Source organism: Gouania willdenowi, chromosome 8 (assembly GCF_900634775.1).
Source record: "Gouania willdenowi chromosome 8, fGouWil2.1, whole genome shotgun sequence".
In the NCBI taxonomy this organism is placed as follows: Eukaryota; Metazoa; Chordata; class Actinopteri; order Blenniiformes; family Gobiesocidae; genus Gouania; species Gouania willdenowi.
In genome coordinates this window covers 9,946,314-9,974,221 of record NC_041051.1, presented here as the reverse complement: position 1 = coordinate 9,974,221, position 27,908 = coordinate 9,946,314, and the positions used below count along the sequence as shown (strand labels likewise).

At 36.5% G+C, this 27,908-nt stretch overlaps 1 protein-coding gene across 1 annotated transcript; it reads right to left on the bottom strand.

Annotated features, from left to right (window-relative positions):
- Positions 1 to 37: 37 nt before the first annotated feature.
- Positions 38 to 27,078, bottom strand: slc6a16a (solute carrier family 6 member 16a). The gene is made up of 12 exons (XM_028455983.1): positions 26,876 to 27,078; positions 13,927 to 14,146; positions 13,578 to 13,735; positions 11,189 to 11,315; positions 10,943 to 11,118; positions 9,206 to 9,316; positions 8,821 to 9,062; positions 8,552 to 8,732; positions 4,948 to 5,149; positions 3,638 to 3,797; positions 3,373 to 3,535; positions 38 to 1,844 (listed from the first exon to the last, which is right to left on the bottom strand). Exons 1-12 carry the CDS (start codon positions 26,876 to 26,878, stop codon positions 1,497 to 1,499), a joined length of 2,091 nt encoding a protein of 696 aa, XP_028311784.1. The 5' UTR covers positions 26,879 to 27,078; the 3' UTR covers positions 38 to 1,496.
- Positions 27,079 to 27,908: the final 830 nt, after the last annotated feature.

The window sequence follows — 27,908 nt, the reverse complement described above, 5'->3', positions numbered from 1 at the left end:
AAGTGATGTTTTGTGAGAAAAGGAAAAATAGATATTCTGTCAGTTGCCACTTGGAGATTTATTTAATTCAGTCTGTAGAAATACTGCTACACTGGACGTTTTGATTGAACAAGTAAAGACATTGCTGTGGTCTTATGAGGTAAAGTTAAACAATATAAAATATAGATATCCTCAAATATACAATTGTTCTCATACCACAATCACAAAACAAACGAGCGCACAAACACACACAAAGAATGTTACCATGCAAGTCCAAACTTGTAATTTAAAAATACTAAACATAAGGCACATTTAGTTTTGTCTGAGGGTTTGAACTTTCACATGATGATAGGCCAAACACACTGTGTTTTATATGTATCATCATCATCATCATCATCTTCTGCTCAGACTCTTTGATTTCACTCTTTGCATTTCTTTTTCTAAACCGAACCATAAAACCGGTTCAGATGGTTAAACAAGAAGAGGTAAAAGTAGTTGTAACTGAATGGTGATAAACCATCAATAGTAAAAGAATAAAATGTTTAGTCAGCAGGTAGAGCAATCAGTGTTTCGTTCTTTGGTTATTTCGTTTCAAAACCCAAATTAAAAAGATAGGAGAAAAGGGTAGTTTTTTTTTGTTTCATTAATTTAAAACCAGAAAAAAAAACTGTATTTCTCATTGGTTTTAAAATCAAAATAATAATGGTAATATTGAATTACATTGTTTTGTTTGTCTTTTTTTTAAAGCGCAGTTGATTCTATATCTAAATCGAAAAATATCTGTGACCGCAGGTGACGACAGTTGCAAACACTGCGGCTTCTCAGATGGGGGGGGGCTTTTACTCTTGGACAAAAAAAGAGCAACGCATAAGTCACATTACTGATGAACTGCTGAATAGAAACGTTGTTAATACATAAATAAATCAAAACAAAAAAAATGGATTTTACAAAAAGCGCACACATTATGTAATTAAAGGAACCAGAGGTGGTGTAATGAATCTACTGGTGCTCCTCGTTTTTTTTTTGTGATCAACTTCCGTGTGTGTTGACAGCTGCCATTAGTGGCTCACGGTATTATGGTTTTATAACGTGCAAAATAAATATATTTACTGCCCTCGAAAAAGCTGTGTAATCGTGTTTGCATAAGTGTCAAATAGTAGAAATTCTAACATTTGTTGTTCCTCACACCAGCTTTGCAGTCATGGTCTATTTTCCCCGTAAATATCCAAATATCTCACAAACACAACAATATAATTTTTTAAAACAAAAAACGCTGCTTATCTGGTTTTTGATTTTTCTGTATTTCTGTTTTAGTTTTAAGTCAGTAAAACAAAATAACCACACCATTTATTTGTTATTTTGATTCAGTTTTAAAACAGAATAACCAAAGAACGAAGGGTACACGGATTTAGAACTTCACTGACGTTTCAAAGCAGCACAACAATGCTGGAACTGGCTGTTTTTGATCTCTCTCTTAGTTCAAATGTTCACATCTTTAATCACCCTCCCATCGCTGCTCACAGCCCAGTATCTTCTTCCTCCTCATCGTCGTCATCCTCCTGCTGAGGAAGGAGCCGGTAGTGTTCGCTGCCCACCGAGAGGAACGCAGTCCTGGGATGAGCCGCGCCTTGCTCCGCTGGGACCAGGTTAGAGCTGGAGTCCAGCTGGTCAATAGAGCTGCACTTGGTGTACAACTCGCGGTGCATCTCATGGCCAGCGCTCTCAGGAGAGGGTGTGTCGCGGGCTCTACGGGCTTTTAACATGGAATAGATGTAGCCAATGGGAACGGGCAAGCTGGCAAACACTATGAGCAGAACGATCATAGTCTGGGCCCAGCCGGGGTATGGGAGCGTCATCTCAGAGCCCTGAAGTAAAGACCACAACACACACGTCAGGGACGAGAACACAGACAGGAACCAGAACCTGTCTTTATTCAAACTTTCAGTATGTTCCAAAATTAGGTCAGTATGTCAGAGAAAGAAAAATTAGGACTGTTTTGCTCTGGAAACATAAATGATTAAGTCAATTATAATATAGTTTACCTTCAGATAGCTCTAAATTAGGGTGACTATACGTCCTGATTTGTCCTCTTTTCACGTCTTGTCCAGACCATCTGGCCGGATTTTACAAACACGTCAAAATGTCCGGGTTTCCCAGGGACCGTGAACGCATCTAGGGGAACACGTTCATTTAAAGAAAGTGTCTATTCGTACGGTGCTATCGGTACGTTTATCTAGGTACACGTACATAGCGTCTTAGGATTAGGGTTAGGTTATAACCCTATATCGCAGCAATATTTAGGGTTAGGCTTACAGTTAGGTTTAGTCTTAGTCACGTGACCTAAACTGTGCTGCGTACGGATGGAATGCCGATATATTGATACGGCAACCGTACGGATAGCCACTGCCTAATTTAAATGACTAACTCTGGTCAAATTTGCTCTATCGTAGAAACTTCAGTAGTTTCTGAAAGCTAATGAGTTTCTCTTTACAGCCAATATCATATCATTTCGGTAATTTTACTCACACGTCATTAAAGATGCTGCTTCATTTTGATAAAATGGTCACACATGAGGAAAAGAGAAGAGAGACTAAAGTCAAAGATGGATAGAAAGAGACCAAATACTGGTGGATTTAATTTAAAAACATCATCAGGAAGATCCTCCTGGATGATAAAACCTCCATGGAGGTTCAGAGATGGATTTGAAAACAAAGGAGCCACTGGAAGAAACTTAGAACGTAGAAAGTTAGGGTTTACATCATCTGGTCTAGACCTCATCACCTGACAACAGACAGATAAAGCTCAGTTAGCATGTGACCATGGGATGTAAACTTTCACCGTTATTCATTGAAGTCTATATTTAATGATTATTTACTGTTCTGTAAGACTTGAGGGTTTTTTTTTCATTTGTTTTAATTTCTAGGAGATGTTTTTTCTCATTGTTTCATTGATTGGTAGATTTTAAAGTTTATATGAGCTTTTTCAAGGACATATTGTTATATTAACATCATTATTATTGTTATATATTGCATAATAAAGGTGATAGACTTCATAGTCTCTATTATAAAGAGAGAAATTGAAATAATATTTACCTACCCTATTGTCAAAATATGGTCACCCTACTCTAACTAAATGCTTTGCAACAGAGAAGCTCAAGTCTGGTCCTGGAGAGCCCCTGTCCTGCATGTTTAAGATGCTGACCTGAAGCACAACAGCTGATTTGTAAAGAAAGAAAATCCAGGTCTATTTGGTGTAACACGCAGGGTGCTTTACTTCAATATTGCATTTTCCTGTTCTCAACTCTGTCATTCTCTAAAACACATTCATATATGAAAGGCTAAACCTGAAAATTACAATTATAATTAATATTAATATGAAAGTGTGACGTCTGACCGTGGTTTGATTCCAGGCTGTGTATGTTGGCCCTTTGAGGACCAAACGCAGCAAACTGGCAGCCAGCATTCCCACCATGGCAAACAAACACACATACTTCCAAAGATACTTGTACACCACTGGAGGGCGCCACTTGAGCATGACTTCAATATCATCCAGAAATCTAAAAAAAAGAGGGAAAACATTTACATATGATCCTCCATTTAGATTCGGTAATAAAAAAGAAGAGTGAAAAATAGAATTGAAGTTTAAATAAAAAAATTACCGATCTGTTCCATAAACCCAGGAAACACTGATGGTCTCAAAGATAACCACAATGACCAGGGGCAAAGTTGCTGAGTAGTCATCAAACATGGTGACAAAGTAGTTGCCGGAACGCATGGTGAACAGCAATCCTATTACGAATCCCAAAGCGCAGCAGAATACTGTAAAATATGATAAAGATTCAAAGAAATGAGCAGTGTGAGAGAAAACAGCAATTTACAGCATATTTGACATCAGATGGATGATAGAAATAATAATTCCTGGTTTCTTATTCACATTATTTTATCCTTTAGCTTTTAATTGCCACATATTCAATTGGTCTTTAGTCACTAAAGCAGTGGTTATCAACCTTTTTAGCCCGCGGCCCTCAAAATAAAGGTTCCAGAGAGTGGGGACCCCCACTGTAGCTGAAGGTGGTTGAACACAGACATGAACATTGAAGAACAGTCATGTGGAGACAGGGTCACCTATAAGGGGGAATAAAGGGGAGAGATTTTTGGGGCCCATCCATAAAGTCAGGAAAATGATGGTCTGTTGTTCTATGAATCTGTGATAAACATATTTATTTATTTATCTGAATAATAATAACAATATATCTGAATAACACTATTAATATATCTGAATAATAATAATAATAATAATTATTATTATTATTATAATTCTTAAAGATGTAAATCCTTGTTTTAATCAGAAATAAAATGGCTTAAAAGTGACCAAAAATTGAGGAAAAAGTGGTGAACTGAGATTTGAAAAACCACAGCAATTGGTTAAAATTTGCAAATTAGAGTGGCCACAAATGGGCAGAAAAAGTGGTAAAAAGACACAAATTGTAAATGTGGTTAAATTGGCAAAAAAAAGCTTGAATTATGGTAAAAAGAGGTTAAAACATATGCAATTTAGGTGGGAAAAGTGGTGGAAAAAATTTATAGGTGCAGAAAATGTATTGAAAGTGGGAAGAATGTGCAGAAGAGACATTGAAATTTGATGGAGAAGTGGCAGAAATGCAAAAAAAGTGATGAAAATAGGTTAAAATATGGCATGTTTGGTGTTGCTGCATAACAAGGATAAAAATAATCAAAACATTGGCTTAAATTGTTCAAAAATATTCTTAGTTCCTTGAAGGCATCTGGCGACCCCCTGACAGTGTCTCATGACCCCAAGGTTGAGAACCCCTGCACTGAATTCCAGAAAGACATCCATAAGTTCTTTAAATAATAAAATCCTACACAGAACCTCCAAATGAATAACTTTCAACTACAGGTTTACTTGACCACTGTGAGTGCTGGACATGTTGAGATGTGTGTGCGTCACCCGTGAGCAGTGTCCGGTGGCGTCCCAGCAGGCTAAAATTGTCCATGAGAGGTGTGAGGATTCCCTGAATGGTTCCGAACATGGTGCTGAGGCCCAGGTTGAGCAGCATTAGGAAAAACAGAGTGGACCAGAAGGGCGGGACTGGGAACAGAGCCATTACCTCAGTGAACGCTATGAATGCCAGACCTGTGCCTTCCACGCCCTAAACACAAACACACACACACACACACACAAAGAAAAGAGTTTAGAATATAAATATGTTTGCACCTGAGGAAGTTAAACAAAGTTGTGGTGAACAATGACAGCTGACAGATGACTTTCTCCTCCTAAACCACCATTTAAAGGTCCAGTATTATGCTATTTTTCACCCATCTGTTTTAAGAACCCCAAAAACATAGTATTTGAGGTTTATTTTCTCAAACTCGCTTGTTTTCCAGAGTTTTATCCCTCTGAAAAGTTTCCTGACGTTTCTAAAAACAGGCTGTTTCGGGGCCTTCATGTAAATACATGAGTGGGCGTGTCTGTAGACGCTGACTTTATGCCACCGCTGATCACCGTAGCAATTTTTTTTTTGCTATCCACACACTGTTATTGTTTTCAGCCAAAAAACTGCACATTACAGGACAAAACACATGACTATTGAAGCGTCAGTCAGCTGTTTCATCTGTTTCAAACACTCACCAGAGCTGCTACGTTGCTTTCTTGTTATCCTCACCACTACTGATTACAGGAATCGTCCATTCAAGACGATAGTCCATTGTTTTGTGCTACCGCTGCGTCGCATTGGGTCACAAACATGTCAGATCATGTCAAAGGCGATACCGGACGGTATAACGGCTACTAAAAGTGGAACTGCTCCCTTAGCGCTAAACCATGGCTGCCCACTACTCCTCAGGGGAGGGGTTAAATGCAGAGAACACATTTTGTGTATGTAGCTTTACACATATGACAATAAAATATAATGTATGTTCTATATTAAACCATAGTGTTTGTTGCAGCTGTGAGGTAGTTTGAGAGGGAGGAGCTCACATTCTTATATAGGGTAGGACTAGCCAGGATTGTCAGAAGGAGGAGTTTCCGCCATGTGACATCACAACGCAAGAAAAATCCAATTCGGCCGTTTGTAGCTGACTTTTTACAAAATGTGGAATATCAAGGGAGGGAGGAAACAGAACTTTTTAAACTTTGGCCTCTGAATGAGGCTAAGGGATGTATATCACTGTAGTAAACCATTCAAAAGTGATTTTTTATAATATTGTAACTTTAAATCTCATGGGATTTGTGAAAAACAAAGCAGTGTGATTATGTAACAAAATGTACACTTTTGTTGTTTTAGCTTCCCCTTTGCGTTCTCCTAACGCAGCGTGCTTCTTTTTCCCCATGAAGCAGCTTGATTTAAGGTCCTGTGTGTTTTTTATTCTGCGCCTCACCGGAGCGTCAGCACCCTGCCTTCACACTGTTGTTTTTGGAACCTTCACCTCTACACTTTGCTTTCATTTAAAGTGTTGTAAAACTCCTGTTTTTATATAAAAACATGGTGATGTTTGTGCTCAATGAAATTATAGTATCTAAAGAAAAAAAATACATGCAAATCATTTAGCTTTAGTCAAAATTTTGTCATCAGGATTATTTCAGGTATAGTCTAGTTTTAGTCAACTAAATCTGTTACAGATATAGTCGACTAAAATACAAAGCAGAGGAGTTTATGCATTTTTTCCCTAAAGACTAAATTAGCATTTATCAACCTGATATCAGATTGTATTAATGTTTGTAAATACTAGAGGTGGGACTTGATGAAACAATTATTCTAATTTTTTAAAGACTTTGTAATTAATTAATCTCAATTAATCTAAATTAATCACATAATCTTTGACAAGGGAAGCAACATTTTTCAGTTTAAATAGATTTAGGTATATAACCGAATCAATGAAAACAATAAATGAGCTTAAACTACAAAATAATGTGTATTATTTTCATCACTGAGTGCTAAAACAATGAGGAATATGAATAAAGATCATTATGATTGCATTGTTCACAAAGCACAAACTTTAATTTAACACTTGGGGCACCTTTAAAAAAGTTATACTCTTTCAGCTCAGGTACCAAAACAGTACCCTTCTGTCATAAAAATGTTGTATATCAATATTTTTTCCCCCTTTTTTCTCATCAGATCTTTTCAACAACTCCAGACCTTTTCATAACTTTTCATAATATTTCTGTATTTTTATTTACATTTTCATGCCCTTTCTGTCATAAGAACACAATTCTTTTTCAATGACAAAAACACAAAATATGCATTTTTCCCCCAAAAAATAACGTGCAAAGTGGAACATTTGATAAGAAGTTATTACAGACTTGAGTTGGTCAGTAATTGATCAGAACATTGATTTTGAGGCATCATTACTTTTAGAGCTTTATTAGGTATTTTGGGGGAAACCACTTTTATATGTTAGGATAACAAGTATATCTAAATATTAATGGGCGTCAATGGGACCAAATTGGTCTGGAACTTAAGGAGGTTGGTACATTTTATATTTTTATATCTCCTGTTCTATACATCTAGCAATAAAAGTGATCATGGCATTATGAACATGATAAAAAAAAACTCCTGTCCAAAGTTCATACAATTATGCTTTAAACTGAATGAGATATTGAGAGTACCTCTTATGCCTCAGCCACTTTTCTCTGAAAAACATATATATCCATAACAAATTAACGCTTTATAAGCATCTACATGACCTACATGGCTAATTGTTGATTGATGTGAATTTTTGGAAATATATGATGAGTGACAATAAATCATGTTTTAAATACAGAAATCTGTAGTCCGCCCAAAAACAATAACCACATTTGATATAAACATATTGAAATAAACACATTTCCATTTTTATTCAGGTCTTTGCCATGCCACGCACAATGCTGTTTTTGGTTCCACTCTTAGGTGTCGTTACGTAGGGCTGTTATTAAGCAATGCTTTGACCGAATAGAATTATTGACAAAGCGTCACAAAGCCAGGATCCTGTAAAAATGGGTGATATTAAACACTACGGGGGTGGGCTTTAGCCCTGGCCAATCAGAGCTGGGTAAACGAGGGACTGGCTATTTTACGCACGAGTGCTATGCACCTCATTGGACGAATTTCTCAGCTGAGAAGTGCTCAGATGTGTGTAATGGTGGTATCGTATCTCTCCGACTATAAGATTTAGATTCATCAAAATATGGAGTTTTATGCACATTGGATCAACTTTTGGTAAGAAACAACAAAGGTAAGACACAATTTGTCATTGTTGCTGACTTTTTGCGCTGTGTATTTTCTGATTTAGTGGCGGTGTTATGGTATGTAACATACCCGACCTGTATATCAGTGGATTCACCTCGCAATTTGCGCGAAAATGACATTTTCCCATGTTGTTTTTAACACATACTTATGTGTTAAAATTTAAGATTTTTGAAAGATTGATTTAAGACATTTTAATGGCCTTATTTTGAGATTTAAGAATTTAATGCCTTTTAAGATTGTTTAAGGATCCGCAGCAACCCTGCAGTATTTCGAAAAAGCAACAAAAATCGTTTAATATTCTTCCTCAATAAATCTGTTGACTACCTTTTTCATTTCCTCCTCCAGGTTGCAATCAGTGATTTGTGGGCCCACCATGGAGCTGTAGTGACTGTACCACTCACTGTAATCAGCTACAGACACAGAGCTCACGTTGGACATGTCAAACCAAGGAAACCAGTGCTGGTTGGTTTCCTGACCAGCCATGACGCTTAAACGCTGAAGATTCCTGAAACAAAGAACACATGAAAGAGGAACATGACATGTTATACGCTTTCAGACAACTTTAAATATCAAATAGAAACAATAGTCCATACTCAGAAACGCAGTTTAGTACAATGTTCTTGGCACGGAAACCCAGCACAATAAAAACAACCAGTGAAGCCAGCACAGACGTCATAAAGTTGATGCCAGAGACCATCAGTGCGTCCCTGTGGCAGTTATTGTTGACTGGGTTGTAGGATGAGTAGGCGATAACAGAGCCGTAGCCCAAACCAAGGGCGAAAAACACTTGTGTAGCAGCCTGACGCCACACCTGCATGTTACCCCAGATCTCCAGCTGCAAAACACCACACAGCATGTAGTTTAGCCAGGGTCTTACATCCTGATTTGACCTTTTTTCAAGCTATTTACATGTATGAACTTGAGTAAAACAAACAAGAACAAAAGGTGGAAATAGTAGTATGATGTATGTGTACTTGCTTTGGGATAAAACATGTAGCTCAGCCCTTCAAAGGCACCGTCCAGCATGGAGCCACGGATGAGGAATATAAAGAGCACCACGTAGGGAAAAACTGAAGAAAAATACATCACCTAAAGGCAAAAAAGGAACTCTTTTATATGTGTCACAGGAAAGGTTTGACATGTTGACTGTGAAACTATGAATATACACATGAAATATTCACCAATTCTTAGTCAATGTGGCTGTTCTCTTTAGTAGAAAATGAGTTAAAAATGTCTTTTGAAGTCAGTTCAGGGTTTTGGACAAGGTTGTAAACATAATTTAAATGTTACTTTTAGCTTCTTTTAGACATGTTTGGGTTTTTGCACCAATGGCTGTTATTGCACAAAGTGTTTTAATTCTTATTCTTTGTTTTAATGTCATTCATTTATCAACCTTGCATGAAAACGGGTGCACATTTGAGTGCACATTTGCTCGTACGGCAGAACGAACAAGTGATTTATGAAACAGTCTTATCTCATCAATACCAGCGAGGTGTTGATAGTTATTAACTTGTTACGCCCTCCTGTTTCGGAAGCCCCGCCCACTAAGGTCAAACAAGAAAAGAAGCTTTTCCAAGATGAAAATCGACAACCTCACATCTGAGGTGGAGCAAAACAAAGATTTGTTTTTTTTGACAGTGTGAAAACTAGAATTAAAGAAACGCATTTAAACGCTCAGTGGAAGAGGATCAGCTACTGAACAGGTGACGTCTGCCCCCCTGTGCGCTGCGAGCAACTTCACAACAGAGATCCTGGAGACACACACAGATATGACGTTTGTATCAACCTCAGTCCGCACGCTTGAGGCAATAAATATCCCATTAAAAAAATCACGCTTAAAAAAAGCCTTAAAGAATAACTAAACCCCAAACCCACTGTTTCTGCTGAATACATATGTATTTGGGTATTAAGTAGAGCTGTTGATTAATCCTAGTCCAACTTTTAACATTTTAGTAAAAGTATTTTAATATTGCATATTGAGTTGTAAAATGTCAGTGTCACTGGCCTCTCAGGGTTGAATGCCGGCTATTACAATTGCATTTCGCTGAGATGGATTATTTGGACCATGGTGCATCACCAACTGTCGCTGTTAGCCCCGCCTCTTCTATAAAAGATGGGAGGAGGGACTAGTTTTCCTCCTATCACAGCCCTCAGTGAGTATTGATTGACAGCCTTAATGAGGAACTCCATGCTCCAATGTTTTTGACTCTGTGCTCTCTTTCAGAAAAAAAAATGAGGTTTTTACAACTGGGTCGGACTCAGACGAAAAAATGACAGCTTAAATGACAGCTAAGGCTTGTTTATAACTTTATTTTTAGTCTCAGTCAGATTTGGTTGCTGCACCGTAAATCCACACACGTACACAAGCTCAGACCTGACGTGATCTGATCGTAGCGTACGCTCACATTAAAATTGATAAATACCTACACTAAATATGGTCAAACGCACGTTGTACGCTCAGATCTGAACGTATGAACAGTTGATAAATGAGGGCCAATGTGTTTTTCTTTAGTATCTAACCTTCCACCTTTAGGAGACAGGCACTTTTATAGATGTGGGATTTTTGAGCTGTTAGCTCTTTAGCTACCCTCTTTAAAGTCTTTAAAAATAAAACTTTTTGATTACATGATTAACTTTCTTTCACCTATCATGTAGTAAGTATTTGTCACATTTTAACAACCCTTTTGTACAAGTATTTCTTTACATTTTCCTCACCTTTGCAGAAGACTTGATCCCCTTGATCATCGCCAAGGAGACGATGGCCCACGCTGCCAATAAACATCCAGTCATGACGGGGTTAAACTCTCCAGATTCTTCGATGGAGTTTGTGATGTTCAGAGCTTTTCGGAACCAGAAATACGACGTCGGGGAGCTTTTTGCACACTCTCTCACTGTGAATCGAGAGCAGCTGTCAGGATATTTCTTTCCATGTGTCATTGCTACATTGAGTGATGGGAGTACCTGTGTCATTGGTGGTCACATCTGTTGGGCACTGCTCCCACGGCAGAGGAGACTGAAAAGAATTACCCAAGTAGAAAAGGCTCCACGCTATGATAACGTTGTAATAAAGAGCGACATAGAAGCAGACCTGTTGGAAAAGACACAAGTCACGGTTTGCACGTGAAGGAAACACAAGTTTGACTTAAAACACAGACCTGAGTGCATAATATAATACTATAATGATTAATGACACTGACAGAGCAGCCCAGCTTTTGGGAAAATAAACAGGTTTATATAAAGAGTGCAGGCGTCTAGAAGGGTGTGCAGTGTGCGTACAGAAAGTTCTTTACTTCTCTGTGTTTGCCTTGCCTTGACAGCAGAGAAACTGTTACGCAACAAACTACCAGAGAGCTATACAGCATGTTACTCCTCTCAAGTTACAACGAAGCAATGATTTTGAGTACACACACACGCACACACGCGCGCGCACACACACACACAGAGAGAGAGCTGTTGGTAATGAAAGGAAAGCTGTAAAAGCTGATAACGGCTTCTTTTGCGATAACACAAAGAAATACATTGAGTTTGATATTTTAACATGTAAAAAGACTCATAAAAATATTGAAGAGTGAATATTGGAAAATCATTGCCTGGACAAAACTACAGTTCCTCAAAGTTTTCAACCAACCGTTGACTTTTTAACAGTGATCAACGTGGCCTACCACTGCATTACTAAGCAGCAGAAATCTGAAACAATGAGCTCTGGTAATTCACAGCATGCACGAGGAGACTTACACGAACCACTTTAATACAAAATACGGTCTATGTATTCATTAGTCAAAAAGACACACCAGCAGTTCAATCCTGGCTATATGAGCTAAAACTGTGAGTATAATCTAAGACTGTGTTTGAAATGTCACACTCCATACTACACTAAAAACTCAATGAGTATATACTATAAACAGGGCTTTAAATGAACATCCACCAACCTGCCAAATGTGGCTAAAAATTAACTTTGGCGGGTAACATTGTAGCGTTACTAGCCATTTTGGCTGGTGAAAAATGAAAAAAATACCACTGCGTCTGTTTGAATTGACAAGTCATTGTTGCCAGATTGGGCTGTTTTTCCACCAAGAAATTTGAGAGTTTTTGTGTGTGTTTCTATCTGGCAACACTGCTGGTTGTACTAATCCCACATTTCCCATGAACACTATGTCGTGACGTGTCATACAACAATTGGCTATGTGCTTACGTTAGCGTGACTGTTTTATGGTTTGTTATCGGAGGAGTCAAACGGAATGAGGATGTAAAATTAGCTAGGAACAAACAAACAAACAAACAAACAAACAAACGTGGAGATATTTATCGGGTGTTGAAAAACCTAAACTGCAAAAAAGGAAGGCTGCTGCCGGTACAGGGGAAAATGAAGATGTAAGAGGATCTGAAAAGAAGTTAGTACTTGATTTTTTTTACTTCAAACAGTGTTCCATGGATCCAATTTTCATCTGAGTTAAGTTTGTTTATTAAGTTATGAGAATATACTTTATAAAATGATTACTTCTCCTACACGCCCAAAGTTCCATATTGCACTTTTTAGGCATTGTTACAACAATGTTTTTAAAATAAATGTTTATATTTTTACCATTTTAATGTATTTCTGCAATCAACTAAAATAAAAACTATTTAAAGAAACATGAGCACAAATCTATTCTGTGGCACTCCTAATGTAGTTTATTTTCGCTCTAAGAAAATGTGGTTGATTCTCCACCTTTGAAAGTTCTTAAATCATTTTAAGGGAGAAAGTGACCAAGTAGAATATCAACATGTGCTCATTTGATCCATAAAACTCATAGAAACACATTTCATGCCGACATTTCAGAGACCCATCCATTGCGCTACTGACAAACTTCCTGGTCAACTTCAAAATAAGAGCCCTACTTACTAAAGCGTTAAATGGAAGACAAGAAGAGATGCTTTTGTTTTGAAAAGAGGATGTTTGATTTTTAGCTTGAGTTTACCTCCGTACTGAGAATAACCCTAACCCTAACATAATCCAATAAACAAATGAAACACGTCTGTTCACTTTGAAAGCGAAAATAAAAATGAATTACAATTTTTTAAGCAAAAATGTATTTTCGAGTAATGCGCATATACAATCTCAGTACAATGTGCACTCAGTACATAACACCGGTCCGCTTGCAATGCATTATGGGGCGGTTGAGTATGACTAATGTGTCCACTGTGCACACTTAAAAAATGTCCCCAAACAGTACAGATCCGGCTTTTGCGTACTCAGCCTTTCCATACTATCTAATGTGAACTCACTACATAGTAATTATGACATCAGACTTAGTATGAGTAGTACGTTAGTATGACATTCACAACACAACCTAAGAACGAGAGTGCTCACCACGCAGCTGGAGTAGCCGATTCCTGCTAGTTTTGGAGAGATGTGCTTCCACACACCGATGCTTCCCTGACGAATGCTCTGGCCTGCTGCCAATTCCATGAAAAACAGTGGGACTCCCACAATGAGCAAAAGAAAAACATACAGCAGCATGAAGGCCCCTGGATGGAAAAAAGAGGTGCTGTTACAACTCGTACTCCCCATGTCTCAAGTTGTTCTTGGTTGAGGTTGTGTTGACTTTGGCACTAGTGATTCCGTCTATGTGTTGTGTAACTGTTTGCGGTAAATAATGTAACAATAATGTAACAGCAAAGTAAAAAGAAAGAATGGATTCCTTGTTGGAGACACTCACCTCCTCCGTTCTGGTGGCAGAGGTATGGAAACCTCCACACGTTCCCTAAGCCCACACTGAAGCCCACCTGGGCTAAGACGTACTGGATCTTAGAGTCCCAGGCGGGTCTGTCGTCCCCTGCCTCGTCTCCATCAGGACTGCTCAAAGTGGTGAGGTGTGTTTCAGACTGGCCTGCTTCCAGCCAGCTTCGTTCCTCATCCTCCAAAGCCGGCTTCTCAGTCTCAAAAAGACAAAACAACGCATTAAAATGATGATTTAGTGACAGAGGTTCTAAACAAATGGGTCAGTTCCCAAAAAGTGGTTCGTGGTACTGTTTTCAGAGGTCATGGCATTAGTAAATAATCTCATGCTTTTATTTTGAAGGGTAATTATAACTGGCTATGATTATCTCTTAAAAGAATCAACAAAGAGCTTTCGTTATATACTTAGTATTAAGTAATTGTTGGTTTTGGAATTTTAATTGGATGATTTCGAGTCAAATCTAAATCCAAATCTAAATTTGAAATGACAGGAAAAACATGAATCATTGTGTAAAATACCAAATGATTCAGTTGCAGACACCACAGTCATTTAAATTCCACAGTATTTGCAGGAGTTCGCAATCAAAAGAACTCTCCACTCTTCCGAAATCCAGCAGTTTCTTACAAAATTCACCTAAAATGCACAAAAACTTGACACAAAATGAACAGTAATCTGTGGAAAACTTAAGAATGAAAATTAGTTTAACACCTCCGCTCTAAAGTTTTAGAATTTTTCTGCCTCGTCGTCCTTTTTTCTTTATTTTTTCCTCATAGTTAAAGTTTAACTGGTATATCGGGGCCCCTCGTCTTCAAGGCCCTTGCGGGTTTTTTGGAGTTTTCCCTGGCGTGTCTTTTCAAATTTAATCGCTAATTTTAACGTATGTCCATTGTTGTATTGTCATGTTTGATTTATATTTTAAACTGTGCCAAATACAATTGAAAAATTGAATAAATAACATTGACACATGCATGAAGAAGCTTTGTCTTCTTTCTTTGTTTCGTGTCCAAATTTTGTTTTGCTAGTTACCGTTAGCTTCAAATCACTCTAACATTTCAATTCATATTATTTCATAAGCCTTTATTGCAGTGTTTTGCAACCTTAGGGTCGGGACCCTATGTGGGGTCGCCTGGAATGTCTAGTAATTGTTAAAAATAATAAAAATAAAAAATTTACGTAAAGAAATTGCTAAATTCTTTTATATATCTGAGGTGGTGAATATTGTCACTTGGTGCACTAATCATGGCTACTATTTGTAACACACTTTCATAAACATGATCAAAAACTAATTCTAGAAAAAAAAATGTCTCATTTGTGATATTAAAATGGGGTCACGACCCAAGAAAGGGTGGTAACCTCTGCTTTATTGCATATAATTCATTGTTTATCATTTAGTTGCCAGTCACTATTGCATAAATACCAAACTCCTGTTCAAAACGGAAGGAGATTATTGGAAAAAAAAGTGCAGCATTGTCATAGAAAACAGTAGGAAATACAAAGTTAGGGGTATATTTGTTCTGTACTGTACTTATGCTGATGTTTTTACTCTCTTTTGGAAACACCAACATGAGTTGTAATTCCCGGTGGTTGTACATGTGCATTCAGGAACCCATAATAACATTTCCTCCCTAAACTTCATAATCCCTCGTATATCTGGCACCAGTACCTGGACAATAATTCAGTGTGCGAGGCTGAATTCCATGAAGAAATAACCCTGAGTGTGTTCCTTTACTTGTGAGACACGCGATAAATAGGTGTTATAAATGAACACGACCCACATGAGAGAAAGTGAGGTTGGATTTCAGACTTCTTGTGCTGGCTTCTTTCTGACGCAGCACTTTTTTGATAGTGCCTTTCAGGAGTTGTGATCAGAGTTACGTAACCAAGCCAAGGTCAGGACCGTGAGAAAGAAGAGTTTCACGCCAGAAATGAATACAAACAAATACTGATAGGAAGTCAAACACAATCTGTCCCATTTGGGATTAAACTGTGTGGTTTGGATTTTTGGGACCGATGCCAACACCGATATTTGGGTACTTTAAAAGCCGATAAATCGCACTGCTGTCTCATAATGATTGCACTTCTTGTAGTGTTGACCTTTGATAGCATGTGCAGACAAGGTAAAAAGGGAAGAAAAAAAAGCCGATAAATTGGCCGATACTGATAAAACGCGTGATAACCAAAAAAATCGGCAAATAACTGAGAAATCTGCCTATATATGAAAGAAGAACATTGGTATACACATGTTTAATTAATTTTAATTAGTAACAAGTAAATTTCAAGTTGTCTACATGAATGTAAACAAGATTAAGAACAACAGGTACACTATATGGTAAACATGATAATAAATAACAACCGTAGTCAAACTGTAAACATAATACTGTAACTAAGAACAGTCAAACTGTACACAATATAAAAAAAAGAACAGGCAAACACTAAACATGATATATAAGAACAAGCAAACTGTAAACATAATGAGAAGAGGCAAACTGTACACATAATAATAAATAAGCACAATAGTCAAACTGTTAGCGTCTCAATTCTACATACTGCAGCTTTAAAAGGTTCACTACAAGCAAAATTTAGAAATAATAAAAAATGCATCACATTAGTAACAAGGGACTAAACTAGATTTAAATTAGGATTCATTGTAGCTGCTGGTCACATATTAACCGATGTTGATTCATCTGTGAGTTTTTGTTTTTATATTTTAATGTTTTACTAGTGGTGTCTTATTGTTGGTTAATGTCTTTTGTTTTATGGTGTTACAGTATATTAATTCTCTTCACTGTAAAGCACTTTGGTATGTTGCTGGCTGTTTTCATGTGCTATATAAATAAAGCTGACATTGACAATGACATTGACATTGTGACATGTCAAAATCAGACCCTAAATCCTGTGTTTTCCTAACAATAATATAGAACACCGTACAGCAGAGTTTTCCAACCTGTTTCTTGTCGTGACCCTATTGTTATATCACAAATTTCTGGCGACCCCAGAGACTTTTTTTCTCTAGAATTTGTTTTTTGATCATGTTTGTTATACTGTGTTACAAATACAAAGTGACAACATGCCCCAGCTCAGATATTTTCATACTGCTTTTTTATTTGAACTCGGTACGTGATGTTTGAATTTGAAAAATAAAAATAATTATTATGGCTCTTTGAGATTTCTGCCCCTTTCTTCAGTGTATATCTATTTCTGTGATATTATTGTAACTAATGTTTTGTATATTTATATTATACTGTGTATATATCAGATTATATTTATATGTTGTTTTTCTATTTGTATTCTTTGTTCTTTTACTCCATTCTTTAAGGGCTTAATGGGGAGCTTGGGGACAATAATATCATTGTGTAATGTAATGTTCACACATTATGACAAATAAAAATCCTTGAATTATGTATTGTTTTTTAACTGTGCAAAATAATCCAATATATAATTGAATACATTTTTAAAAATATAAAATACAAAAATGCAATTTAAATCAGTAAATTTATTTCATTATTACTAGACATTTCAGGTGACCCCCATTTTATTTCCAGGCGACCTCACATTGGGGTCACGACCCCAAGGTTTAAAAACAAAGTTATTGTCAATTAGCAATGCTCTATCTTTTTGATTTTGCTAAGACGTCCTGATGAAACAGCAACGCATTTACTCTAAGCGGAGGATAACATCAGTAAAATGTAATGTATTAACGTCTCACATAATGAAAATAAGGGATGTCCCGATACAACGTTTTCATTTCCGATATTGCAGCCTTGAATATCTGCCGATGCAAATATTAATCCATAATTTTAATTTTTTTTTAATAAAAAAAAAAAAAAATAAATCTTATTTTGTAGTGTGGAATGTTAGAAAAGTCTTGATCAACTGATGTCACTCAGAGAACAATAGTCAGCAACAGTAGTTATGAGAAAAACTGACCCATTTATTATTAACCAATTGGTTACATACATTTTAACCTTCAACATAATATCTACAGTATTCTACTATTGAATAAAACAAATTAAAAAAATGAATCTTAAAAAAAAAAAAAATTTAATCCGACATCCGATATTCGTTTTCAGGCTAATATCGGACCGATATCAATATCCGATCGGGACACCCCTAATGAAAATTGAAGACTTAAAAATATTTTAAAAATCTGGTTGTGATGTATAAAGCAAGTTGTAATCTTCTCCCTGTAAACATTCAAAAAATGTTTAAAAGTAGAGAAAGAAATAATTTAAGAGGAGAATTTGTGATGAGAAAACATTGCGTTCACACTACTCTTAAAAGTAGGAATAACTCTGTGGAATGAGTTGGAAATAGAGACTTAAAAAAAGCAAAACACTGAGACAATTTAAAAGTATGTATAAAGACATTATCTTTAGGAAATATGCTGGAGAATACTCATAATTTTTCATTACTGTACGGTGTATTTATTTTGTAAAACTATAAACGATAAATCCTTATTTGAACACTTTGTACAACCATAAACGGAAAGTAAGATACGTGCTTTGTTATTTGTATGACTTTAAATTGTGGTTTTCATTTTCCTTTGATTGTACAACCATGAAGTAAAAGCTCGAACAAATAAAAAAAACTCAATGTATTTCTGTAAGAGGTGTTAATCTGTGGAACCACTTGAAAGATCAAATAAAACAATCTGGAACAGTCACAGCTTTCAAAAAGATGTATAAATCTGCTATAATTAAAATATATATAAGCTCAGGATGAATAAAGTAGCAACTAACGAATGAAATGAATTAAATGATGACATGATTTAGTTTAAAAATAAAAATACAAAATGTATGTTAAAATAACAATTCTAAATACATGTGTATTTCTCTTCTGTTGGACATTATTTATTATAAATCTTTGTGTTTTTGCCTCGTGGAAGTCTGTAAACAGGGTCAGGCATGATAAGTATTAACTTCAGCCTAAAACCCTTTCAGTCGAGCTGTACACGAAATAATGGAAATGTTTTGTTTAATGTTTAATGGAATGAAATGACCGAATAAAAACTACTACTACTAAATAAACGATTGTTAATCATGTACAAACATAGACTCATGCATGTGTTGTTTAAACGAGTCTACGCTGAAAGTTTGTGTAGTGATGACTTGGACGCACGAGAGATGAGGGGTAGGTTTTTATAAGTTCTTTGAACTTCTTCCTGCTCCTTTTGAGCACAATTGTTTTAGTTTTGTTATTATGTAAAATAAGTTTGTAAAATGCTGCTCAAATGAATAAATACATTTCATTAAATGAAATTTTCCAAGACTCATAACAGAGGGTAAAAACTCTCACTGTCAAAGCCTCAGCAGCTTAGTTTAGGTGGTCCCGCTCCAAAATGGACTTCACTGTGTAATCCCACCAGTATCAGCTGGTGGGAACGGAAAACTACAAGAGGCGTGTGACACCGCAGAAGGACATGGCTGTTAGCGACACAACGCCAGATGGGACAGGTGATTTATTTCAGATATGCATGTCAACACCCTCGCACACACACACACACAGGCATGGAAAAGTGCAATAAAAATATGCATACACAAACTTAGGGGAGGGGACGTGGTTGAGCCGTGGTGGTCATTTGGTGATGTGTGGGGAGGAGGTCTGAGGTCGAGTCCGCTGGGAGGTGTTAGGTTTACTTTGGGTTGTAGTGTGGAGGGTGGTTGGGTAGACTGAGTCAGGATATTTCACAACGAGGCATACGTTTACATCACACCAAGACTGACAGCTACAGACATTTACTACTACAGTCAGCTGCAACTACAACAGCTAACGTGTACGATTTTGTTCTGTGAAAACAAACAGGAGACTTGTTATCAAAACCCAACAGATGCTTTTGTGGTTATATCTTAAAATGTGGCTGAACATTATCTACAAACGAAAAGCTCATCAGATTAGACGACGGCGACTGAAAACAAATGTAAATTTGCATACAAAGAGCAACAAAAAGAATCTTTAATATAACACATAATTGTATCTATAATAAGGCAGTCATTCAAGTGTGCACCGCGTCAGGGTTGGGGTCAATTACATTTAAATTATGTCTTAATTTATCAATGTTCAATTACAATTCCATTACGATTACAATGACCAGCAATTTTCCCAATTACATTTAAATTACATCTATTTTTATGCTCAGAAAGTCAATTACAATTACATTCTCAATTACTAAAGTTCAAATACAAATAATCACAATTACTGAGCCTGAAATACAGTAAATAACTTTATAAAAGTTAACCTTCCTCTTGTGTTAGCATCTCTTAAGATAGCAGGTCCTAAATCAGCTGTAAAATACACTAAAAACAAATATCTATCATCTAATTTATTCCATATCTCTATGTTACCTTGTTAGGATTCCTAATCAATGAAAATATAGGTATTCATATTTTAGGTTTGAGCCTTTTTTGTGTATCTTTTTCAAATGGTAAAATGTGGGAAAACTTGAAATGAAACATATTTTAATAATTGTTTACTACATATGTGTAGAAATGTACATAGAGCTGTAAAATTGTTCCCTCGTTTTGCGTTAAACTGACAATTTTAGAATAATTTTCATGGCAATTACAATTACAAAGTCAATTATCTAAACTCAATTACAATTTAATCATGATTAGGCCAGCAACACATTTTTTAAATTACAACAACATTTATAATTGTGATATAATTGTAACTAGGGATGTAACGATTCACTCAACTCCCGATACGATTCGATTCACGATACTGGGTTCACGATATGATTTTCTCACGATTTATTTTACAAAATGGGACTGTAGACAAATGACTGAAAAATATTCCTTTATTTTTTTGGGGAAAATACAATACTATTTTCCTTTTATTTTTCATTGTCAAAAGAATCCCTTGATAAACTATTCAAAATGATGCAATTTAACTAAAAATAAATCTTGAATGAAATAAATAAAGGAATAATACAAATGAAGAAGCCTATTAATTTAAATTCTGGTTCTATAATAAACAATTCAAAACTGCGTAATAGTTCTTTTTCTTTTTAAAAGTGCAACTGAAAATGTATTTTGTGCCTTAACAATTGGACTATAAAAAAAAAAACAAAAAAAAAAAACAGTCATTTTACTGTATTTACGTCAGATATTTGTTTAGACCAGCAGAGGGCGCTGGTAACCCAGTGGTCGGTTGGCATGCAGTTATTCCACCAGTGAAGAAGAGATGCTATGCTAGCAGACAGAGCTAATAGAAAAACCTGACTTTTACTGATATTCACGTAATATTACAGATATTCTTTCGGTGCTAAAAGGAGTAAAGAATCATTTATGAGCATGTTTAACAGTAAATGGCGGCCAGAAAGAAAATAGTAGCAGATTCCGCCCGTCACGTCCGCTTCTGGAAGGATTAATATATAGCGCCCTCTGCTGTACTGCGATTCAATTTTCAGAGCATCAATGTGAACCGTGGTACCTATAAATCGATTTTTAACTGCCTTACGATTAATCGTTACATCCCTAATTGTAACTAATTTACAATTATAATTGACCCCAACCCTGGTGCACATGGTGTTGACTTGAGTCCCTCTCTAGACATGATGGTTTACAAAAATTAAAGAAGTGGATTTACGTTATGTGCCACCAAAATTACAAGCACTTGGCGATGAACTCTTGTTCTACCAACAGCTGCAACAAGAGGTGACCAGCTTCAGTGTGTAATCCCATAATCCACAAATCATTCAAGAAGAGTGGGATGAACTTCCAAGGGAACTTTCCCAGTGTGCATTTATTTTATGGAAAAGAACAAAAACCCTGATCATGTGAGGAAACCTGCTGTAAACTTAAGAATGCTTCCAGAAGATAATATTTTTTAACTGAATAGGAAACAGTTGAACAACCAGTTTAATGTAGTTGTAGTGAAAAAGTGTTTGGTTTATCAAATCAACTGGTGATGCATTCTGACAGAAGTGAGGCTTTAACGCTGTCACACAGAGACTACATTAGCATGAACCGCTTTCTTGGCAGATGTTTCTGTCATTAAATCAGTGTTGTCAAAAACAAGTCAAAAGATAACTTGTTCACTAGATCAACCGTAACACCTGGTTTAACAAGATAAAAAAATCACCTTGTAAGCACCTAATTCCAAATGAAAATGGCCATTTAAATCTGAAGTGGCTGATTTATTCTGTTTTTAATTCCATATTTAATAATTCCTTAATCTTGTATGAGTTTATTCTGCTATAAATTAATTCCGTCGTTCTTGCCCGAAGTGAGCGTTGGACAGGACTCGAGCCGAGACTATTTATTGAGCCTTAGAAGACATGGATATCATGAAAAGTAGAGGTGTCCAGATCTGATATTGATATCGGATATCGGTCCGATATCAGCCAGAAAACGAATATCGTATTTTATCGGACTGCATCTAAAATCATCGATATAAGCGCTCCAACAAAATGTTCCGCTCCAGCACTTTTAACCATAGGTGACTATGGTTCACACTCCAACAAAGTAACCTACTGTTGCTGACTATTGTTCTCTGTTTGAGTAACAGTAACATTCCACACTACAAAATAAGTAACAAAAGTATGTATGATTCTTCGTGCTGATATCTTATCGGATCAATATCGGTATTGACCAATACGCAAGGCTGTAACATCGGTATCATATCAGAAGTGAAAAAGTTGTATCGGGACATCCCTAATGAAAAGAGTGGATGGACGGAAGCATAAACATGCGGACATTAACGAATATTACACACGCACGGACATCGGCAAACAAAACAGGGGGACATAAAGCCCTGCACCAGGACACAGAGCTTCACAAATGTCACGCAGGTTGTCAGAAAGTTCTCTTTCCACTCCTGTAGATGAAGGTAGAGGAGCAGCTGCATTAACCGTTGGCTTTGATTGGCCAAAGTATGGAACTCTATCTTCTTTCTCCTCCTCAGCTGATGAAAGTGAAACAATGTTATTGTCGAGCTGCTGCTTCAAAACTAAAATAAAAATAGTACTTATTATGTGGTCTTCTCTGTTGTAGCCGAAAAGAAAGGTTTGTTTTGTGTTTTTTTCCGGGAGAAGTGAATGTCACGTTCTCCCCGTCTAATCAGAACCCTTCCCAAATCACCAGACCTAAGGCGGAATTAAATAAAGGTGAATAAAAGTGTTTTCCATGTAAACTCAATTTGGAATTACCATTTTCCATGTAAACACTAAGCAGTAGGAGTGTCCCTTTCTAACATTGATATCGGATATTGGTCCGATACCAGCCAGAAAATGAATATCGGATTTTATCGCTCTGCATCTAAAATCTCCGATACAATATATATTGGTTTTTTGGATTTATTTTTTCAATATCTTCTATTTTGTTTTTTTATTTATTTATTTTATTCAATCATAGAATATTCTTATTCTAAAATGTTAATTATATGTAATCCATATAATTACATTTTACATTTACATTTTAATTACACTTTATTTATTTATAATAAATAAAGTGTCTATTTGTACGATTGCCTTACAGACAACCCTCGGTGCTATTGGTACGGTTACCAAAGTACACGTATGTAGCGTCTTGCGGTTAGGTTTATTATTGATGGGTCTCGATGACTACCCCTGAACAGTCCTCGGACCATTCAGAATAGGGAATCAAAGGCAAGGCACAGGCCAACGCATGTCAAAGGGGTTTTAACATACCACGTACATTCATCAAGTAGGTTTGGGAATGTACTAGTAGGAGTGCGTGCCATGTGTGCTTATGTCCAGGGCCCAGTGGTGGGTAGACTGAAGAAAGTCGGCCTCCACTGTGCCCGGTTGACAAGCTCTGGAGAGAGACTATGCGAATGTGATAGGAATGAGCATGGGTTGTGAATGTTAGGGTTAGGGTTAGGTTATAACCCAATATCGCAACAATTTTTAGGGTTAGGGGTATTGTTAGGTCTAGGGTAAGGTTTAGTCTTAGTCACGTGACCTAAACTGGCCAAATAGGGGCGCTGCGTACGCATAGAATGTCGGTATATTGATACGACAACCGTACGTATAGCCACTGTCTAGATTAAATAGGATTGTTTTTTAATAATCAAGCCTTTTATAACATTCCACACTTTAAGTATGTATGATTCATGCTGATATCGTAACGGATCGATATCGGCCAATACTCAAGGCTGCAATATTGGTATTGTACCGGAAGTGAAAAAGTTGTATTGGGACATCCCTACTAAGCAGAATACTTTAATTCTGAATAATTAATTCAGAATTGAAAAAGATCATGTAAACATGGCCGATGATGAAGCAGAAGTTTAGCATTTTCTGACATTCACTAGAATCCCCGCCTGTATTATATGACTGACCAATCACATAAGAGCTCCTGCAGAATTCTACAAAACTGAGTTTTGGGTCGAGAACAAGAAGGGAAATGTTCAACTCCTGGTATTCTCCATTCCTCGTCATCTTTTCCTTACTGATAAATGAGAGAGATTAAAGTTATCTGTACTCATAACGTATGCACACGCTTAAAAAAACAAAACGTTTGCTTCTACCAAAGTGAGGTTATAGAAGACTAGCCACAAATACACCCTGGCATGACTGAGCACAGCAATGAGACACAAGGAAGGCTGAAAAGCCAAGCCTACAACATGTGAAACAAAGCCTACTTACTCAACAACTGCACAGGAAAACAAAGGAAAGGAGGTGCAGAGAAATGGCTGTAAATGCTCCACAGTGGGGGGTACAAGTACTGTAGTAGGGCTGCAAATCATCTCTGCTCCAACACAGCTGACAGGCTTCAGCAGATGCAAATACTGAATCTTCATTAAACTCAGGAATGTTGGAGCAGAGAAACATCTAACACCTGCCGCATTTGAGGCCCTCCGGCACCAGGTCTGGGGCCCCTGCTCTAAACTGAGGAGTCAGAACAGAAGTGGCCATCATGTGGAAGAACAGTCATGTGGAGACAGCAGGACCATCTATAAGGAGGAATAAAGGGGAGAGCTTTTTTGGGGGCCATCCATCAAGTCAGCAACATGATGGTCCATTGTTCTATGAATCTGTGATAACCACATTTATACTGAACAAAAATATGAACACAACACTTTTGTTTTTGCTCCCCTTTTTCATGAGCTGAACTCAAAGATCTAAAACATTTTCTATAAACACTAAAGACCTATTTCTCACAAATATTGTTTACAAATGTGTCTAAATCTGTGAGTGAGCACTTCTCCTTTGCAGAGATAATCCATCCAATTCATTTATCTGAATAATATCCACTGAGAATGTTCATGTACATACTATTTAATTTAAATGTTCTCCTGCACTACTATTATCTTATTATTATTATATTTTAATATCATTTTTCTTTTTTTTTTCTTTTTATACTATTATTATTATTATTATATTTAGTTTTGCACATTCTAGTCTAACTACTGTTTATATTTATGTTTATATTTATTATTATTTTTTCTAGTTGATTGTTATTATTTAATGTTTACACTATTAGAGAGAGCACGGTTCACCAAGTCATATTCCTCGTGCGTACACATACATTACTTGGTCAATAAAGTTGATTCTGATTCTGTTATCCAGAAAGTTTATTATTTGCACCATAGTATATAGTCATCTTTAAGATGTAATCCTTGTTTTAATTAGAAATAAAAATGGGTTAAAAGTGACCAGACAAGGTGCAGAAATTTTAAAAACCACAATAAATTGGTTAAAAGTTGCCAATTAGAGTGGCCGAAAACAGAAAGAAAAAGTGGTTAAAAGGATTCAGTGTTTTTAAAACTAATTTAAAAATTAGTTAAAACTAACAAATAATGGGCATGACAAATCATGAATGTGGTTAAATTAGCCAAAAAAAGCATGAAATATGGTGAAATGAGGTTAAAAGTGACAATAATGAGTCAACGTATGCAACATTAAGTGGGAAAAGGGTTTATAATAGAGTTGGGCAATATATCACGATATATTGAGTTTTCCATTTTGGCGATATAGAAAATTACAATATCGACACACACACATATATATATATATATAGTTTTAAAATACTTGTTTTAGGAGTCGCTGATTTCACTACTTCTCAGAACAGAATGAAAAGCACAGTTAGATGGATTACTGAGACCTTCCCCTAAACAAGTCACACTACAGAACTCACTCACACATGCTGTCCTTTTATAGGAGAAAAAGCCCAAAGTGGCAGATTTTGTGCAACTGTTTATTAATTAATTAATTAATTAATTAATTATTAATTACTTTGAGAAAAAACATCGAGATATGAGTTTTGGTCAATATTGCCCAGCTCTACGTTTATAAGTGCCCAAGACCTCTTGAAAGTGGAAACAAATGACAGAAAAGGCTCTGAAGTTTGATGGAATAGTGGCAGGAATGGGAATAATGTAGCAAAAACGCATTAAAAGGAGTAAAAATATGACAAGAAAAAAGTGATAAAAAAATAGGTTAAAATATGGCAAGCTTGGTGTAGTTGCAGAAAAAGGGTAAAAATAAGCAAATTCACCCCCAAGGTTGAGAACCCTTGCTTTATAGAATCATTGTGCATGACTAAGGAGAAGAACTAATGTTGTTAAAAGGTGGTCCAACCAAACCTACATTAGCATTACATAACCAGTTAGATGTCAATCTTAATCTGTCCCTCCATTATACAAATATCATAATCCTATTCTTACATATACACCAAAGTCCACAATAAAGTAGTTTGGGTTTGTTTATATCCCAATTCTAATAAATCTATGCAACTGTTGCACAAACCTTAGTGAAAATGAGTTGATGTGGATTTGTTACTATTACTGTTTACACAAAATGCATTGGAAGGAAGGAGATTATTCACAGCCACTAAATCCACTCATGACTGCCTAAGTATATGTGTAGAGTAACAGTAACTCATACAATCCTTCACAGCACAGATAAGACCTGAGTTTAGTCTAAAAAAAAATAAAGCACATGAGAAGGAAAAAGACACAAACATACCATGCTGACAGCTCCGTCACACACAGGACGAGTTTAGGGTTTCCTCTCGTCCTGGTGTTCACTTCTCAGTCCTTCTCCTCAGGCGACACTTGAGTCGTGGATTTTACACGTTTTGGGGCCACGTTTTGGTGAAGTTGAAACAAAGTGTGTCCTTGTTAAAGTGAGGAGGAGTGCTTAGGTTTCTGCTCAGCAGCACGAGGGGCCGGGCCACACCAGAATAACTGGGGGGGCGCGCGCGCTCGTGTACGTGTGTGTGTGTGACGCTGACAGCAAGCCCTAAATATACCTACTGCTACATTATAATATCCAAACAAACCGCACACAGCACAGAAATCAACCCTTTTTCCAGACTAAAATGAATCTGTAAATATTATAACATGTCAGTGAGACCTACTAGTGTGTTAAACAAACATTCGTAGAATATTGTCATTGCCTTAAAAAGCGCGCGCGCGCGTGCACACACACACACAGACGACAAAACCGTGTTTAATTGCTTAAAAAAAAAAAAAAAAAAAAAAAAAAACACTTTTTATTTCTCCAAAAGTCTGCTGCCTTTCTGTCTGTTGTCACACAAACACAACACAGATAAACTAGTCTCTTCTAAACATTTCCCCTCCCGTAAAAAGTGTCCCGTGGTTAAATAAACGTGTTAAAAATAGTCGCCGCTACTCGGAAACACCGCTGTGACGTTAACAGCTGCCGCTCAGAGCTAGTAGTAAATTCACTTTATCGGCCACGTGTCCACTCAGTGTGAATGGAGCGCCCTCCTGTGGACATGAGCAGAATGGTAAGCACTGCAAATATTCTGTAATACCAATAATTAGGATAAATTGCACTGCAAGCAAACTTGAGAAATGTGTCGAGTGTTTACTGTTTACCTTTCAGATTAGGAATGATACGTATTCAACATCTATGAATATGGGGCACTGATTGTAAAGTAAAATAGTAAATAGTAAAATAAACAGAAACTTTTTTGTAACATTTGGAAACAACATTTATAAAATGTTTGTGCATTTTTTAATGTTATTTTTGA

Coding starts and splice junctions, on each gene's coding strand:
- slc6a16a (XM_028455983.1), bottom strand. Junction 8,733..8,820: donor GTACTAAACTGCGTTTCTGA/GTATGGACTATT, acceptor TCTTTGTTTCAG/GAATCTTCAGCGTTTAAGCG. Junction 5,150..8,551: donor TGGAGGAGGAAATGAAAAAG/GTAGTCAACAGA, acceptor GTTTGTGTTTAG/GGCGTGGAAGGCACAGGTCT.